This window comes from Dermacentor albipictus, chromosome 8 (assembly GCF_038994185.2).
Source record: "Dermacentor albipictus isolate Rhodes 1998 colony chromosome 8, USDA_Dalb.pri_finalv2, whole genome shotgun sequence".
In the NCBI taxonomy this organism is placed as follows: domain Eukaryota; kingdom Metazoa; phylum Arthropoda; class Arachnida; order Ixodida; family Ixodidae; genus Dermacentor; species Dermacentor albipictus.
In genome coordinates this window covers 33,145,002-33,165,134 of record NC_091828.1, presented here as the reverse complement: position 1 = coordinate 33,165,134, position 20,133 = coordinate 33,145,002, and the positions used below count along the sequence as shown (strand labels likewise).

The following is a 20,133-nucleotide window of genomic DNA, read 5'->3' as shown; positions in this document are numbered from 1 at the left end:
CCGCATTTCGATGGGGGCTAAATGCGAAAACACCCGTGTGCTCAGATTTAGGTGCACGTTAAAGAACCCCAGGTGGTCGAAATTTCCGGAGTCCTCCACTACGGCGTGCCTCATAATCAGAAAGTTGTTTTGGCACGTAAAACTCCAACTATTATTATGGCAACATTCACTCACCCATAGCGCGCTCTTCCCCTCCGCCATAGGGGGAGAATAAGCGGGTGCCTAGAGTACGATGAGGAAAGTAGAAATCTCTTAAAAACAAGAACAAAAAAGGGGGGGGGAGGCTTAGTTGTGATAAATGAGAACGGTGTGGCATTCTGTCGGCTCTCCCAAGTAGAAGGGGTGACAAAAGCTTAAGAAATAATTTTCACGCATTAGCCCTCATTGCCGATCATTTCGCCGGCTCACTTTTTTCCTACAAAACAAGAAGCATTGCTGCATCATTGTTCGCCAGCGTCTTGTTAGGGTTTCGTGATGGTGCTTCCATTAAGGGCCATTGAAAAGCCGATTATGTTAACGTAACTGCATGGTTGCATGTACGTGGTTATTGAAAACATTATTCAGTTACAGTAAATGTTGCCTCATCCAATCAGTAATAAATAAAAAAAGAACGGATTACGAGCACATAATTGCACATAAATTGTTACTGTTACGTAAAGGTGTATTGGTATAACATGGCACTTTTACTGCACTCAGAAGTGTAAAAAAAGCACCCTGCTTTTGTTTTTGTGGAAAAGAAATCTTACTTATTATGGTATATTTCAGTTGCAGACAATGCTAATCATATATGCATATATAAGAAAAATAGGGGTCTAAACCGTTGAATTGAATGCAGCACATTTCTTGTGAATAAAATGATATACTTTTACAAATTAGAAACAAGCATGGTACAAAATTTATTTCCTTGAATACTATAATTGGTATTTGCAAATCTTTTCAGTGGAGTGAATGGCTACCCTGCAATTTATGGGTTGCTTGTAACGGACAGCTGTAGAACCTGCTTGATTACTTGCTTGGGCCTTCTTCCATTATAGTGAGGCTCCATCCAGTGGCCAAAGTAACCCCAGGTATTAAGCCATAACTAAATGCGATATTCTCGTGTGCTTTCACTTTAAAGATGCGCATCCAATGTGTATCCAAAGTTTAAATGCATATTGTCACGTAGTGACGGTGAACAACCACAGGGGTACAGCGCAAGCAACGAAAGTAACTGTTTATTGGGCGAACCTGTGCCCAGCAAAACAAGTAACACTCGGCACAATGGTAGCGGTGAGCACACTCGCCGATCGTCTGTGTATACATAGCTCAATGAACCTTCCAGCGTTATCACATAGTGCTCGTTTAAGTTTTTTAATGCACACCGCCATTCGCGTCACACACGCAATCTGATTACACGAGGCGCGCCGACAACATGGGCAACAGACAAAACCAGCGATAACATTTGAAAAACTTCCGATACAAAAAGGCACGTGTTGCGCTGAGCAATAGCTTTTCGCATTTGTTAGCCGTTGAAAGACGGTCACCGGAAAATATACATAAGTACATGTGGCAGTATTCGCACGCTGCCTCATTATTTGTCAGTCTGCACTGTAGCAGATCAATGGATGTCCATTGACAAGTACCGCAGTTTTCGCGAATAGTTTTGACCCTACTAAATACGCATAGTCTAGTCACCAACAGCAAGGCCACAAGCTGTTTCAAAAATTTATTTACTCTTATTACATTACAGGCTCACGCAGAAGCGCTGAGGAAGAGGAGTATATTGAAAATAGAGCAAACTCAAGGAAAAAAGAACTTACAAAAACAACTTAAACGATGTCAATAAACATATAAGTACTTTTTTATTTTGGCAGTAATGTACAAGGCAGCACAGAAATGGCATCGTTAAAGGAAGTTAGGATACTATAGGGTGCTTAAAGCTTGCATGAGAAAAGTCACAGTTTTGCCCGAAAGGCGAGTCACTGATTGCGATAGCAAATTAGTAGATCGCTACACGAAGTAAGAATAATAGCTTTGTTGGCCGTACAAACTTGTAAACATTCGCGTAGTAAATAAATTAACAAGCACCGTGTCAAGCGCACGCAGGTAAACATCAATACATCTCGTTAGATGAGTGCGAAAACTTGCTGTAAAATGCTGGAGCGAGGAATCACGGCAGCAGCAGCTTGCGAATTGACCATCATGCATCTCTCGCTTGAACGCGAACGAAACATGGAAAAGACGGCGCGTGCGAAGCTACCGGCACTACGCGCACTCTGCAAACATCGCAGATAGCTTTGAAGATGAGACCCGGGCGGGCGCGCACTTCGGCCACGTCGCAGGTCGCTTTCAAGATATGGCGCGTCCACACGGCCGCGCCGTAGCCGCCGGAGAAGAATGCCCCTCTCCCTCGCCCACCCCACTGCCTTGCGCGCAAGAGGGCGCGCTTCGGCTCCTAAACCCCTTAAACTGAGTAAAGTAGTGCCACGCTTTGAAGAATGCCGCCTCGCGCGCTCTGGCCGACGCCGCGTCGCTATTGGCCTAATAGCATCACGTGGGTCCTGGCGCCGTGCGTCAGCGCCATTTTTGCTCCAGAAGCGTCTACAGAGTGGCGAGGAGCGCATGTTGGCGCCGTTGCTACGCTCGAGCAGTGTAGGCGGCGCCACGGTCGAGGAAAGAGCGTGAAAGAGAGAAGTGAAGGCGGAGGAGTGTCGCTATTTTACGAAGTTTAAGGGGTTTTATCGGCTCCGCCTTCCTCTCTCGCGCACGCGAGATCGAGCCGCGTTCGCCAGCTTACCCTCGCAAGCTTTCGTTCGCTCATACGGCGCGCGGTGATTATTTTATCGCCCTTGGACTGTGCAGAACCTCACGGCGACGCCAACGGCAGAAATGCGCCTGGAGTGTGTAATTGCTATCACAATAAAAGAACCGGAACACATGCCACCAAATATTGCTAGGAAGACCATTCCATAATTTGTCGGCAGGAGACAAGGCAGGAAAGTTGAACAATTGTCTATGACTGAAAATTAGCCTAAAACTGAGCTGATTATGACTATGACGAGAACTGAGGCAAGGAATGTCTAGCAAAAGACGAGCATGCCATTGGATGCAGAAAGTGAGATATGTTTAATTTGCAAGGACAGTTTCTTGCTACCATTGTGTAAGACCAGTGCGGGAGGCCTGTTTAAGTTGTCCTATGCCAAAATTGAACTGAACCTAGGCAGGGATATGTCATGAAATTAATCCTATTAATATAGGAGGGTCTGAGCTCTTGAAGGTTGAGCAGAGTTTGCCTATGCTCTGCGTAAAGCTTCTTGACAATGCAGCTATGGCAGCGAAATAACTGATGATTGCCGTCATAGCTATGACAGCTATGACAGCAAAGAATGAACTCATTTGTGAAAATGTCATTGTAATTAGATGTTTTCCATTTTCTATGACAGCTATGACAGCAAAGGAAGAACTTATTTTAGGAAATGTTGTTCTAATTGGTTATTTTCCATTTTCTCCCGCCACGAACATAATACATAAATATGCATGTGTAGAGAATAAGTCTGGGTGGTTCCAGGTTATGTGAAAGTACATTCGATGCAAGTTACAAAACCACCTCCAAACATTTGAACATGCACTGCAAAGATTGTGCACGCAGCTTGTCTTTGCTTGTGTCTTTGTAGTTATTACAATAACAGCATTGGTCCGTATACATGCGACCTAACAGGCACCAAGGACAAACAACAGAATGCTAACTACCACCTGTTTTTATTACATACATGCGCAATACGCCCAACCTGTGGCAGAAAACGTGATGCATCATGGACGCCTGTAATAATTAATCTTGTGCCTGTAGAACATAATAAGCATGGAGTTGTTTTTTACTAGACTTGTCTTCGCTTCAAAGATATGGTGATTTTATAAGTGAGATAGGTTTGTTGTCTCATTTTTGTGTGTTTTGTCAGTGTTCTTGTAATGCACTATCAGTCTTTTAGTGCCTGCTTATGCATATTGTTACCGTGATGGGCAGAGGACATTGTCTTCTCAGGTTTACTCATCCCTGTTCACCAAATTTTGCCCTGAAAATATTGCACTAACAAATGCTTTGTTTTTCCTATTCGTTTAAACTCGTAAATAAGGTGAACGCGATTCTCGGACTAGAACTCGTGATCACTGCAGTATGGCACTATGCAAGTCATCCAAGACCATGTGTCAAGTGTTCTGCAAACATTTCTGACAACGGTGTGACGCTCTCTCGGAGGCCATGCAAGAACGTTTTGCTTGGAGTGCTTTGAGTGTCACGAAGCTGGAAAGCTTTTCGTAAAAGCCGGATGTCTGTGTGTTGCCTCCTGGTACACTGCACGGGACTGGGAGCAGCATGTAAAGTCACAGCTGATCCCACATTTGGTTTAGGATTCGATGAATTGCTGGGCTAGTTTTTTTGACAGTGAAGTGTTCAGCATTATGTAAATATGAAGAAGCAGGGAAGCTGAGTGGAGATGATGAGGTTGTTACAAGTGTACGTATTTCTGCCAGGTGAACATCAGTGAGCAGGGCAGAAAATGCTCTTTCGTGCAGGCTTAGAATGTCTCTTTAGTGTACTGGTCCTTGTGTCGAAACAGAATGTGAGTCCTACCAAACTCAGGAAAGCACCCATAGGAGCGAAGTGCAAGGCTAGGTTGCTGCTTAGATACAAGGATCTGTACACTCATGAGGTATTCGAGGCCTGCACAATACAGCTTGAAATTAAGAGACAAGTCTCCCTAGAGTGATAATGTGAGTTGTGTGGTCGGGGAATCTGGTAGATACTGAGTGGCAGTATTCAAAGACAGGTGGGGCTAATGCTGAGAAAAGTAGCTTGACAACATCAGCGCCACCTTCTCTTTTAGGCCCTGGTGATGGTCTGCAGTTGCCATGCTTTTGAGACCGCCTCAGGAATGTGGTATGGGAAATCCCGATGGTAGTCAATGATAATGCCTCGAAGACAATCGTGGGTAGTTGTGTGGACTTCTTGACCCTGAAGTGTTCATGTCTGTGGTGCCATAGGAGAATGAGAAGTTGACGCAAGCATTGTTTAGCATTTATGGACGCTAAGATACAGCTTTAGATGTACACCAGGAGTTTATGCCGTCGAGGTCTGCTTGACCCTTCCTGCAATCTGAGGATTTGACAGCTGGACAGACTTGAGTAAGGTCATCAGCATACAGTAGAAGTGATTGTTACATTGCCTTCATTATCAGCTGTATGTTCCTTGATGATGAGGCTGTTATATTTCTTGCACACATATGCAAGGGATGAGCCACAAGCCAAATAAAGAAAACAATTTTAAAAAATATCTCGCGAAACTCCCATGTTAGCCAAATAAGACAAATCTTCAGCAAATGCAGCCAGTGGATGACGAATGCAAGTACAGTTAAACCTCGATATAACAACCTTTAATGTAACCAAATTCTCGATATAACGAATTGTCTAACTTTTCATAACTTCTTGTCCATAGAACGCCAAGTATTTATAACCTCAATATAACGAAGTATGTTTGTGTGCGATTTCAATATAACGAAATTTCACTGCCGCCTCCAAAGAATGCAGAGACAGTAAACGGAAACCTTCGTGGACGCGGATGGCCAAAGAATTGAATTATAAGCGTCTGCTTGCAAACGCACATCTCAAGTCGCGCGCCGCGCGACAAGAGCGACCGCTGAAGTGGAGCCACATCATGTCTCGTATAAGTTCAAGTGTGATAAGATCCCATGGCGCCCTGCGCACTGTGTGCTTTAGGTACGAGGGAAAGTGTGTGATACACACGGGCACATTTGGAAGGCCTTCCAGTCGACGGCCTTCGAAATGCCACAACTCTATCGACTCAAGGGAGTTGTCGCGCTGCTACACGGCACTTTAGAAAGGCCGTTGAGTGGTTGAGGTGTTTCTCGTAAAATTGTGTGGCGCCGCGAATCTTTACTTTCGTAAAGATCCGTCGATGCGGCCACAGTCACGCTTTCTGAGGCACTAGGGTTCAGATATAAGTCATGTAAATAAATATGCGGTAGAAATTAGCAAAAGGCGATTGGAGGATTGGTGGCTCAAAACCAGAGAGGTGACATAATGTTAAAAGGGTAGGAAGACGTATTTAAAGAAAATCGAGAATTTTAATAACACACAGCACAGGTAAATAAAAATAGAAGGCAAAATAAAAAAGCTGAGCATGGTGGCTACTGCCATGAGCCCGTTTCAAAGGGGACGCTCCTTCCTTCCATCCATCCATCCATCCATCCATCCATCCATCCATTCGTTTTCATGTCACGAAAAGTTGAGCAACATTAAAACCACTTAAAAGCACTATGTTTTTTTGTTTATACATTTAAAGACATGTTTATACATTGCGATACATATATGTTTAGTTTTTAAGTTGTTGAGTAGCGAAACTGCGGCAACGTTTGCGTCGCTGCATGTCGCTGTTGTCGAGAGTATGTGCAGTTCGCACATATCAAGTGGCAAAAATACTTTATTGAATGATTAATAACACTCACATATAGTATTTTTAGAGAATTTTGGTTTGATTTGTTCTTTCTAACCGATAGTACGAGCACACTGTGAACGAGAGGACAGTGCGTTTCCGTTGCTCAAGGGCCATCGAGATTTCGATAGAGTTGTAAGGTTGACTCGATAGACTATTGAGTCGGCGGCCTTCGAAACCTCCCGTGTAGCAACTCGAACTGACTATGACTAAAACTGACTAAAAAAGATGGTGGCTTCACAAGTGCCGCCTTCTCGCGCGAGCAAAGACATAGAGGAGGAGGCGAGCGAGCTCGCGGTAACATGATCAAGCGTGCTCGGAAGGGAAGGGGGGGGGGGGGGGAGTAAGTTTACGCGCGTCTCGGCCGTGATTACCGCTGCGCATACGCAGCCGCGCACCCTGCGTTAGAGGTAATCTGCCGCGCTTGCAAGGAGTTGGCGCGCCGGGACGGCATGGCACCATGTAAGCTGTCTTCGCACGCGTTTAGTATTGGAGATTGCGTAATCTCGAGTTTCGGTAACCCGTTGGAATGAGAGGCAGACAAAGCAATCGCTCCTCGCGGCGGGCGCTTTTCGTGATAGCGTCGTCTCAGTGCGGGCGATGCTATCAGCCGCGGGGGCAGACTGCATGCGAAAGCATGGCTTCGTACCGCCGATGTGAAGATATCGTTGGCGTTTCACGAAACCCTGTCATTCGTCGCCGACTCCCAATTTCATCAGAATGAATTGCTTTCTCATTCAAATGTGCTTTCTTTCATTGCCCGACAAATCGGAAGATTCTGCGGTCCCTTTCCGCGTAAGAAAAGTCGATCGGCAACTGCAATTATTCGCATAAAATTCGAATTTCAGTACAAGTGAAGTGAATTTCAGTACAACGAAACTTCGATATATTGAAAGAAATTGACGATTTACTGACTTCGTTATGTCGAGGTTTAACTGTACTTCTGTTCTTCCAGATGAGGAATGCCTTGAATATTTTATTTCGTTAATCTGCTGATTATGCGATGGTGAATGATGTTTGTGTGATCGAACCAAATTGTATTCAAGTACCAATGAACCTACAGCTGCCAGTGTGTGTGTTCTGTTGCACTGCATTAGTTTTTCCTTAGTCTTTTCTGTGCACCATGGGTGCACCATGAGCTGTGAGTCTACCAGTGTGCTTTGGATACCACCCATTGAGAACAAAGGCTGCAGACTAATTAAGGTCTTCCCTGTTGTCTGGCCACATTGTTCTTTGCAGTATGCAGCTTTGTTGTGCACAAGCGGTGTCACGAGTTTGTCACCTTCAAGTGTCCTGGCAAGGACAAGGGCGTCGACTCAGACGTGAGTGTGTTTATCAAAAGTTTTTATTAGGCTGATTGCTGTTTTGTTCCCTTATTAGAGCAGACACGAAAATTGTACACTATGACAACACAAAGATAAATGCCAAAGCCAACTGAAATTTATTTAGTTCAGGAGGGAATTTCATATGTGAAGTCACCAGATGCTGAACCATCTGGTTGCTGCATGACATGAAAGTAGGTGGGAGCATGCGCAAAATTTAAGTAAGCCTGGGAGGGCTCAATTAGCCACTTATGTTATTGAGTCTGAGCTGTGATTTCGGCATGTACTAGGATGAATTGAAATAGCCGCCTCGAGAGAAACACGGGAGGGTTTTTATATTAAGGAATATGGTGAAGAATTTATGTACGGGGAAGAACTGTGTAAGCTGTACATGAGGTTTACACAATGTCTTTCAGCTCTAAGTAAATTTTAGTTAGTAATAGTCCTTGCAGGTCTGTTGCATGAGAATACTTTTGGCGCATGTTCTATTATGCATGTGCTGTCATTACTTAAGCTGCATGATGGGAGCACAGCCACATACCTCTGGCCAAAGTTGTACTGCAGAGGTTTAACAGACATTCTGAGTCATCACCCTCCCATTTAGGGCTTCTAACTTGTTGGGGAGAAAGACATGGGCCATGTCTCGATGTTCAAGCATTCAAATTTCTGACCGAATAGTGCAAACAAAATTACTGAGCATGGACATATCAATGTGTCACTACGACTGTAGTCACAACCTGTTAACATCCTATGCTAGCATGTACTGAGAACATGCACATATGTGTGATTTGTATGCTAAGTGCCAAAATTTTTATGGAGATAATAGTCTTTCTTTTTTGGGAGCACATCACTAGCGGTGGCACACATTAGTAAATATGTGATAATCAGAGATTTAGTTTACTGTTATTTGCTAGTAACATTTTCACTAATTGAGTTAGGGCTGAGGTCGACATCATGCAGTCGAAGCCAGCCAGTGCTTGAGGCCTGGTCAGCATAGCAGCAGAATGCGCATGTAGCTTTCTCCTGCATTATGTGATGGAAGGTTTCCGTGGAAAATGTCAGTTATATCACAAGTCCTGGCACACAGGATTGCAAAGCTGGGTCGAACTGCGTTAGTGATTTTTTTTTGGCACGGTTCTCGCAGGATGCACGAACCAAGCACCAGTTTGTGCTGCAGACGTACACCAGTCCAACCTTCTGCGACCACTGTGGCTCGCTCTTGTACGGTCTCATCCATCAGGGCTACAAATGCAAAGGTGAGTGTGCGCAGTGAATGGTGGGATGCGACATGGAGCTAGCTGTACTCGCTCTAGTGAACCCGTGTATGCGACTCTGAACCTTTCATTCTTAATGAAAGGTTCTGAGCGCAAAGACATAGGTTCGGTTCCCACCTGCGGCTGCCATATTTCAAATTGGGTGAAGTACAACAACGCCTATGTGCTTAGCTATGTGTGTGTTTCAGGAAACCTATAGGGTCAAAATCATTTCCCATTACAGCATCACTGGTAGACTCAGCGGCGCATTAGAACATAACTGATCAAATCATTCATTAGTTAACAAGCCAGCTTTCCATCTAATGAATTAATGAAAGGCTGAATGAATCGGACAACCTGATACGACTTGATCCATGATCAGAACAATAGGCCATTGGCACAACTTTTCGAATAAACTTTTGTACAGGACTCAATCTGCAATGCTATGATTGCCATGATTTTAGCCATGAAATTGGAGCTGTACAGAGAATCCCAGCTTGTACCCACTCCCTTGACATCTGTTCTCGGTTAAAAAAATTGCAGGGTGAAGCATACACAGACAGGATGGGTGCAGGAAGTGCAGCAAATCGATCATTATCTCCTAGTAACAGTTATGCATGTGTAGATTTTGTTCTTGCAAAGCATTATAATATTGGTTTTCTTTATTACCTCTCTGCTGTACTGCATGCGTGTAGCACATTGTAAAATCAATTTATGCACATTCTGCTTATGAAGCAATGTTATAGATCGGGCAGATGCATTCATCAAACAAAACAAATTGATAGACCAGAGAGCAACAAATAATGGGAGCCAGTGTTGTAGCAGCATAATAAGGCCATAGGGCACTTCATTAAAAAAGTATGAAACGGGCACAAAGCTTTCACCTGTGTGAATTAAAAGAAGAGAAGAATCTTCTTTGCAAGGACTTCTATCAGTGGATATAAAAGCAAAATTGTCATGATCCAAGGACCTCTGCAACATTGTAAATGCTTGTGATACTGAGGTACTAATTTCTCTGCCTCCCCAGCTGTGAGATAATGTATGCTGGATGTGGGAATCACCACAATATTTCCTTGCAAGCATTTGCCAAAACTGGTAGCATGGCTCTGTACAGTCACTGGCTACATTCATTACCGAGATCAAAGCTTCATATTATGCTTACCATAAATAAATGTGATGTTGCAATTATTTATTCACCATGGGAATTGCAGGTACCGTGTTGGCTTTTATATGGTTTGGCATGAATTTATTCATGCCAAATTTATTTATCGTGCAAGACAGGGGTAATTGGAGATCACAGGGAAAGGCCTTCATGCTGCAGTTGACATTAAAAGGGATGATGATGATGCTGATGAATTCACACAGCTCTTTCCAGCTGTCTGTCTGTTCTTTGCAGTTCAGTTGTGTTGTATGTTAGTTTCACATTTTATGCAACTGTTTTATGTTCACAAATGATTCATTTTATTGCATGCTTACCAACATATAAATTGCAGTGCAGTGGAACCGTGTTAAAGTGAACCTGCATATATAATGAACTAACAGTTATAGGGAACAGAGAGTAACCTATCCCAATTTCGCTCCCATAGGTGCCCACACATTTTTTCATTGATGTAAGAAACAGGACTATAAGGAATAAGTGAGTATATATAAAAATATGCATTTCTTAACTATATCCAGAAGGACATGAATAGTTGTGCCATCAAAAGACAGAAAACGAAAGTACTAATAAAGAAAGATATAAAAAGGAAGAAACAGAGGACTCATAGAATGGACTTCTAGATTATGACAGAGTAGGCAATGCTCCCACTCATCTTGGTTTCACCACACCGTTTCGGTAACTACAGCAGTACGCGTCTGCACTGGCTGCCCTGAATTTGGTCACCACGGCTTCCTATCACGGTGTGCTTGTCAAACAGTGGCAGCATCCATACATGTAATGATAGCAGCATGTGAAGGTTCACTTCAGTAAAGAGCAAATTCGAGCTCTTTTGAATGACAGCCAACTAACTGTGGTTAGAAAACTCTTATAATAGTTACAGAAAGGCAAAATAGCGCTGTAGAGCTCCAGTGAAGGCACTAATGTAAAGATTTTTTTCCTCTGTCCCAACGATTTCACAATAAGGAGGTTCTACTGGACATTTGATTATGTGCATCATCAAATCTAGGTAGGGATGTTTGGTAAGCAAAACTTGCCGTACTTGATTATAATTTCGAAATTTATGAAGAATTAGCTGTTTGCAATCTTCTGAAAGCCATCGAATAGCGGAAATAGGAGCTTAAAATGAGACTAAGGTAAATGAGGCCAAAGTGCACGGCTGAGTGAGCTGGTAAAGATTTCACTCACAGTGCAAGAGGTGGTGTAAACATTAGAGAAGCATGCAGGACCTTTCAACGTACTTCACTCTTGTGGGCTCACATCTCTTTGCACTTCAAGCACAATGTGACCCTGTTGTTATCCAGAAAGCTTGGGATGAAAGAAAAGAAGCTTCAAAGAGACATTGATATGAAAACTCCGTAGGTTTTTCGAAGCTAGATGGGCACAATTTAGGCAAATTTATGTGCTGCCTGTCATGCCCATGTCTGAGGAACTGCCGCATTGGTGGCATGTGCCAACTCCACTGCGAATTTTCAGAAAAATGCGTTCTTAAGAGGAAGCTCTAGCTTGGAGTTTTCTGTCTAAGCTCACGGAAATCGAGAACCATCTTTCTCGACAATGACTGCACCGAATTTGATGAAGTTTGTTGCATGTAAAAGGAAAAGTTAATATCTAGTGACTGTAGGAAGCAGATCATTTATTAGGCTGCCGATTTATTAAAATGAGAATAGTTGACAATTGCAATATCTCATAAAAACTATCAAGTTGGCAAGTGTGTAACTTGGTAATGAAAAACGATATTGCACTTTTGTAAACTGCACCTAATAATACACCTTAAGAGGACAAAACTAACGTTATACACCTCTGAAATGTACCACTAATATGTGAGGAGGATTGCGTTGCTAAGCCCAAAGGTGCCGGATCGAATCCTGACCGCCGCCGATTGCATTTCAATGGGTGCAAAATGTAAAGAAACACCCGTGTACCGTGCGTCGGGTGCACGATAAAGAACTCCGGGCGGCCGACATTAATCCGGAATCCCCCACTACGGCGTGCCTCATAATCACATTGCGTCTTTTGGCACGTAAAACCCCAGAATTTAATTTTTCATATATGAGTAGGAATTTCGCAATGCCCTTGTAAACATTCTTACAAATTCATGTAAATCGAACATTGATGTATATCACATTTAGCTGCATTAGATGCTTTAACGGATACAGTTTACCGAACTGTGATGCCTGTTTTTTGGTGCAGAGTTAAGGATTTGTACACTTTCTGCTTCTATTTTTGCTGATTTGTGGCAATTGTAAGTAAAAAATGAAAAAAAAGGACGCAATTTCAGGCCCCAAATCACAATTTGGTTTGCAAAATTCACTCCAATTTAGCCTTTTTTCTCAAATGCAACAAATTTCATGGAAATCAGTACAGGGGTTGTCTTGTAAAATACTGTGTTATTTGAATTGGAGGCACGAGAGTGAGCCCTTAGCTAAAGCTTCATCTTAATACGAAACTGTGTGACTAATGTGTGATGTGGAAAGAGAGAAAATGCCATGCATGCCTTCCATCATCTTACATAATTTCTTGCATGCTCAGCATAGGTGATCTGTTGACAAATATTTTGACAGCAGCGCTGCATTTGATGCTTTCTGTCCCCAGTTTCTGCCTTGCGCGATCTTGTGGTTCTTCTTCCAGCAGCAGTGGTGCAAAGAATCGGTATGTATGGAGGTGCACTGAATGTATATCTGTGTCCTTCTATGTGCAGCTTGCGACATGAACGTGCACAAACGGTGCCAAGAGAGTGTGCCGAACCTTTGTGGCTGCGACCACACCGAACGGCGAGGGCGTATCCACCTGAAGGTTTCGGCAACCACTACGCGGCTCACCTGTGAAGGTGCGTTGCACATCCATTATGTCGGACAACTTTACGCCTGTATTTTTCATGTGGCCTTTCAGCAGATATCAGGAATGTAACAGGTGTCATTTGCTGTACCCACGAGGAAGCTTTGCTGGCCATGAAGGTTAAATTTCTAGCTGCCCGTGCATATACAGAATGATAAACTATACTGCACGTACAGTTCTCGATATTTGGAATGGTGCCTCTGCACACAGAGTATAGGAACTCTGAAGATTATTACTACCTACAGACAGCAGTATATTCTATACCTAGTTCTGTAAGTAAAGGTAAAAATGTTTTAGACATAAAAATTATATTTTTCCTTACTACTTGTGATGGTATAGGTTTGTGGATTTTTGTTTTGTTTTGTATTAATATATGTATTATCTCACATTCCTTATTTGACATATACAGCATATGTCCGACAAAACGGCATATGTTGTATGTAAAAATGAACCTGTCTTAAGTTTTGCATAGGAACTGTTGCCTCCCTATTTGTAATAAGCCTGCGTGTCGAACTGTAGTTGGAACAAAAGCAACCATGAGGCTGTTGAGCCTTTTGCTATTGCTTAATTTTCTGTGTGTGTGCAGAAATAAAGAAAAAGAGAGCTATGGGGGAGGAGCTTCTGTGCATGTATGGCTGCACCAAGCTGCCTTTGGCTGGTCACTTTTGGTTCTGTTCTTGTCTTTCAGTGTCGTTTTGTGAAGCAAGAGGTGTTTGAGAGGGTGATAGGAGTTTGACATTCATTTCTGTTTCTATGATCTTGCATAGCTTGTTTACTTTTGCTTAGGAAGCTACAGTTTCTAAAATGTTCGAGTGCCGAGCCTTCGGTGCACGTCAACGGACCACAAATAGTCAAAGGCCTACTCTGGTGTGCCTGATAGATAAGCTGTGGCTTTCATCAGTTATAGTATTGTCGATCATCACTTTTTGTGATCGTCACTGCTGTACGTTTGCAATAGTACCACTGTCACAGTGCCAGTAAGGTGAGGCTCAGGTGGCAATATGCATCCAATTGGTGCAGTGCACCCCCAAAACTTTATAGGAACAATGAGAAATAGCATTAACCCTTACACTTCAATGCTTTAAGAGAGTGTTTACAAGGTATTGCTCAGATTTGTGCTGTAGGCAGTGTTGTCCACACAGGTCCAGTGAAAGTGCCAACGGTCACAATATTTGAATTTCATTTTCAAGTGCGTCACAATATGCGCAGTTGCATTTTTCATACATCTGATTCAATATGTCAGCAGTGCTGGTCATGTAATCTCCTGCCACCACCACCTAGTATATTTAGGTGGTTGCCACAAAAGTGCGCAAGTCTTACGAATCCTGAGTTATATGCCACAGCATGAGTGAGTGGAGTTGCTCCATGAAATTCAGGGGCAAAGATCCCAGTAGGAGCAGTGTGTTCAATGGGGCTGGTTGGTTCATTTTTAGAATAAAAACAGGAACAGCGCAACACAGGACGAACGAGTAAAGAGCACAGGACAGAGTGCTGACTAGAAACCAAATGCCTTATTTGCAGAAGCAGCATATAAGGACATCAGTGAATGTGACATAAAGAACAGAAAAAGGCGGATAAGCGTCAGCCACGGAGATAAATCTGTTCTTTTGTTGAGAGCATGAGGGATGCAGAACTGACGCACGCGTCACCTCTTTTGAATAAGCGAAATGCCTCAAAGATATCCCGCGCACACTTTTCACTATATCTGCCAATTATTTTGCACTTCTTTAAGATCGGCGTGCAATCGCACGTGTTACAGTGAACTGTTAGACGACTACTGTATAGGTTTCCCTTTAGTGAAGCAGCATGCTCGTGCAGGCGATCAATCATTAATGCACCTCCCCGTTTGCCCGATATAGCAACATTTACAATCAAGCAGGATTTTATAGATGACCTGCGTTGTACAGTCAATAAAGCCACAAACATGATTCTTATAGCAGCTTTTATGCGCGATAGTATCCTCCCTGTTGACTATTTTGCACTACCCGCAGTGGCATTAGGAGAGCCAAGCATGTCAAGGAGACATACATAGCTGACACAGCACCAGAGCCAATTTCTCTCGGTGGCAAGTATGAAAGTGCCCAGATTAGCAGCAAACGACTTCAGAGTCAAAATCACTTTATTGCAAAATTTGGCAGGAATCCAGATCCTAACCGTGGCTAGGTTGGTCCACTGGATACATGGCACATGACAGCTGGGAGACAGTATAATAACAAAAATGCACAATTGCAGTGAACTGGGAAATCAAGTTAGAAACATATAGACAGAAATGAAGTGATGTGTTACATAGTATATCCAAGTTCATAAGTTCTAATCATGGAATAAATGTTAGCACACATGTACAGTATTGAAAAGTGAACCCTTTCCTCCAAATAAAAGGCACCTGCTCACAAACAACAAGACTACTTATTATTAGTGCTTTTATATTTTACTAAACTATGTATTATCAGAACTACTACATACTGCTACAACTAGGAAAAATAGAATTTGCAGCAGCTGCAGTGTGCTGTTTGGTAAACATCATGCTTAAACATTTTTTTTAAGTTAAGCTGTGTTTAGGTGCCCTTCTTGCAAGAGATCTTAGACGTGACCCAATATCTGAAGAAAGCCATGCTTGCAGTCAACATGGCTTTCTCTTATGTGCATTTGAACTTCCTCCTTGCCTACCAGTTTCTAGAGATTTTCTATCCCTCTTCAGTGATGTGCCAAGAGTGTGGCCTTCATTAAGCTTTGCATGTGTCCTGTTAATATGTTGTTACTGGAATGAGGCAGCACATCATCCGGTTGTGGAAAGGTGCATCCTTTTGAAATGATGGCTTGGTGTGCTTGAGTATGGCAGTCTACTGCAGTGCCATCTGTTGCTGCACTCTAGAGTCACTGTTCTCGAGGAGAGCCATATAGGTGTGACACAGGGCATCTTGGATCAGCATTTGCCATATTCATGGATGCCATGTTTATCATGCCTACTCATGTGTGGAAATGGAGGATTGCTCGTTGTAGTTCTTGATGTCATGCTCACGTGTTATTATACATGTGACTACCCCCCTACCCTGTTAGCAGAAAAATGTACTTTGCTTTTTATGCACTGTGTTTTTTCCCACCAATTTGGTGCAAGTCTGCATTACGTCAGACTGCACACAGCAGGCAATTTCGGCTCTGTTCTTGCCTTTCGGTGTGCCTTTGTGAAGCAAAGCATCTGCGAGATGGTGGCAGAGCCATTGTAACATTATCATTACATATTGTTTAGTGAGACCTCGTGACTGCTATTCTGGGTGATACAGGAGAAAAGACGACACCTGTGATCTAGCTGTACAGGTGTCATCCAACCAGGATCAACACCTGTGCAGCCCACCTGGCAGAGCAGAGGTGCTGAATTTGGGCTGTTTCCTCCTTGTGTATTTATTTTGCCAAATAAAAGCTCCAAAATACTTCAATAGCAAAACATGCATGCGTAATAGAATGGGTAGATTAACGTTTGGGTACGAGCTGAATATTGTACGGTAACTATATTTGTATTTGCTTTCGAAAAGAAACTATTCAGTATTTTTGAATATTTGAAACTAACAAAATATTTCGCAACAAATGACTATTAAAGTCTAATTACTGTTCTCCGTCTGCTAAACAAGTTAGTGCAAATTATCAGAAGTGAAACAATGACAAAAAGTTTTCAAGACAATGCAGAAACTAAAGAGGTAATGCAAGCTCCATTTTCAGTATTGCGACAAAAGCCTAGATCGCAACCTGCGATTTTTGCTTATGGTCTGTCGTTTAGCGTTTGTTGCAATCTACTCATGTAGCAGTTTGATCTTTATGCTCCAGCCATTGTTTTTTTGCGGTGGGTCCTTTTACTCGTGTTTACGTCACACAAGTCCTTTGGCAGCCTTTATTTTCTTCTTCCTTTGGCAATTATGTATGTAGCGTTCTTGCAAAGTTAATCATACCGCAGCCAGTCATTCTTGGAAAGCTTGTTTGTAACCAAACTCTAAAGATCTTGAGAGGCTGTTCATGCAGTTCTTCTAATGACAATTGGTGATCCTGTCTGTAAAGCTTATCCTCTCTCCCTGGTAGTTAGCTTTCTTTTTGCACTTGTCAGTACATAATTATACCGAAATAAACATTCCAGCTGTGAATATATGCTTATGCATTTTAATTTTAGACGTTCGATTCAATATTCGATGCCTATTATTCGTATTTAAAAAAAAGTTTATGTTCGTGTATCTCTAATTTTAAAACTTAATTTCTTCGTCAAGTTGCCATGATTTCATAATGCATTGGTTCTTAGCTCCTAAGCCAGAATGCTGCATGCTTAAGAAAGCCTCATCTGGAAGGGATGTGTAGTTGTCATGTCATGTCAACAAAAACATGTCAGTGTGCCATGCTCACTCACTTAAAGAAAAAGAAATGCTTACCATGTGGAGTTTGCAACAAGGCTAAACATTTTAAGAAAATTGCGTAGCTGCATTCATTCCTATGTATAAATTGCAGTTTTCATTCTTTGCAATAGCACAAATCACTTTACAAGTGGACATTTAGATATCAGATGATATGCCGTCCAAGTCAAAAGAAGTTCAGTGAGAAAACATGCAAAAATGAAGGCATTGTTTGACAGCTATTTGTTTTTCACAAAAAGCGCACTAATTTCACCCTTGTATAGCACATGGTGGGAAATGAATTGGGGATTCTCTAACCTTGCAACATCAATATTTTTTGGGATAGTTCAAAAATTTCTGTAGAAGCATACAGAAGTTGACGAAGCGGCTAATTGAGCTAAAGATGTTTATTGTTAACAGGCCTTTGAAGCAGCCATTGAATTGTGAAATGGCCAGTCCAGACCACCCTTGTACATTGTAACGAGTGCATTTCGGCCTGGTAAGCCTCCTCCACCCCCGTCTGTGCAGTGCGGCAGGCACGCAACCTGATCCCGATGGACCCGAACGGCTTGTCGGACCCCTACGTCAAGCTCAAGCTGATTCCCGACATGGGCGACTCTGCCAAGCGGAAGACCAAGACCATCAAGGCCTGCCTCAACCCTGAGTGGAACGAGACACTCGTCTTGTGAGCAGCCCCTTTGATGCATCATTTGCAAGGGCAGCAGCAGGCATTGGCACCTTTGTCAGACTACGTTAATTGCATTGCACCTACAAAAGGCCTTTCCCAAAGATCTTCAGTTAGCATTGCCTGCGTCAGCTGAAGCCATCCACTGTCTGGAAATTTTACAATTTCATCAGTCTGCCTAACCCTCTGCCACACTTGACTGTGTTTTCCTTTCCCTGTCACCCATTCCAACACTGTACAGTATAACCCCATAGATACACTTCTTAATCAGTAGGAAAAAAGATATATGATCCTGGAGAACGCAACACCCTGTAACACTTTGACAACACCAATTACTTGAAGTTGTATAGGAAGTCAGCACACTGTTCAAAGCTTGCTCAGTAGAGCTTATCACTGCATGACAATTAAATTGAATGTTAAAAGACTCTTTTGGAGTGGTCGTGGCTGTGAATCTCACTAATTGAAGATTGTAATGTCCATCTGGCGTTTGGGTCAAGCCTTTGGTGACAGCTGGTGAAGCTTGGTGACAGCAGCCTCTACAAGCACTCGCAGTGCTGTTTCAGCTTCTGTGCAGTCTTGTATATTGATGCAACTTTGCAACATATAAAAAATTATAGGAGAGCATTACCCGACATGGTTGCATAGTGGCTTTGAGGTTGTGCTGCTAAGCACAAGGTTGCGGGATAATATCCTGGCCACGGCAGCTGCATTTTGATGGGGGCGAAATGCAAATACACCTGTGTACTTATATTTAGGTGCATGTTACAAAACTCCAGCTGATCAAAATTAATCCGGCATGCTCCACTACGGTGTGCCACATAAGCAGATCGGGGTTTTGGCGCATAAAACATCATAATTTAATTTTAGGAGAACATCTGTGAACATAGGTGTAGGGCTACACTTGTGCCTTCGTGCAGATCTTCGTGGCTTTCGATGTCGTGAACCATGTAGAGATTCTCGATCACCATCCAGATCCCAAAAAGTACTGCACAGTAAGTCATGCGGCACTTTTTGTATTTTGCAGGCTTTCTTTCAGGCTTGGGAAAAATATTTATGCAACAATTATAGAATGACAGAAAGTTGGATGGGGGATTTTTCAGAATGGTCTGCAATTTTCTCATTTATACTTTTGCTTTGAATATAATATTTGAGCAGTTTATTAATAACTAATTATGTAATTTGGCAAAATACAAAAGAATATTACAAATTCTTGCATGCAACAGCAAACAAAATTACCTTGCTTCTGTCCAGCAATGTGGTACTTGCATATCTTTAAATTTTGACTCATGTGGGACATATAGTATATCTAGAATTGGCATGAAATTATTTTTGCCGCCATAAGTTCACACAGTCATGTTAAAAGAATTAAACACATTGAAATGTGCATTCTTGATGCCCTCAACAACTGTTCCATGATGATGTATAGTGTGGAACAAGCATTTAAGTTGTACAGCTCTCGCAATGCAGTATATATGACTGTTGAGAAAAATTTAGCTTTCAATTTGGTATTTTTGTATGGTAGTGTAGGCTTAATGAAATCCTTTGTCGAGTGTTGAGGTACGTTGAGGAGGAGAGGTATGCAAAGATTGCAGTGTGTGTGCAGATAACTACCTTCAATAGTGCTTCTTGATGATGAATGTGGAGCTATGAGTGCTGATTGAAGGACTGGCAAGACTCGCTGTAGTGGCTGAGTGCATAGTACAGTTAAACTTTGATATGGTTAAACACGGTTATAACGAATTGGATATAACAAAGTAAATCTAGAATTTGGTTGCCTCATTTCAGTTTATCTCAGTGAAAATTCTACTGCTGTAATGAAACCAGGTTAGAGTCTGCAGGCAAGTGGTGCATTGATTGGTAAAGGACCTTTAATGTTGAGATAAGTATACACTACTAAGGCAATTAGAAAAAACAGAAGTCCGTCTACTAATAAACGTCTGTCTACTCTTGGTACCAGGTATTATGTCGGTGGTCACATCTTGTATGTCTTGTGTAGCATGCTTATCTGTACATATATATAACCTG

At 42.4% G+C, this 20,133-nt stretch overlaps 1 protein-coding gene across 3 annotated transcripts in view; it reads left to right on the top strand.

The window, feature by feature from the left end:
* The window catches only part of Pkc53E (Protein C kinase 53E), a 235,858-nt gene that overhangs the window by 146,756 nt on the left and 68,969 nt on the right, over nucleotides 1–20,133 (top strand). For 2 of the 3 annotated variants that reach the window (XM_065431311.2, XM_065431310.2), the window contains exons 3-6: nucleotides 7,724–7,806; nucleotides 8,951–9,062; nucleotides 12,917–13,045; nucleotides 17,952–18,108. In XM_065431311.2, the coding sequence (XP_065287383.2) occupies nucleotides 7,724–7,806; nucleotides 8,951–9,062; nucleotides 12,917–13,045; nucleotides 17,952–18,108 (481 nt within the window). Of the gene's footprint in view, nucleotides 1–6,819; nucleotides 6,947–7,723; nucleotides 7,807–8,950; nucleotides 9,063–12,916; nucleotides 13,046–17,951; nucleotides 18,109–20,133 lie in introns of those variants that run through there. The other variant, XM_065431312.2, reaches the window with a different exon arrangement.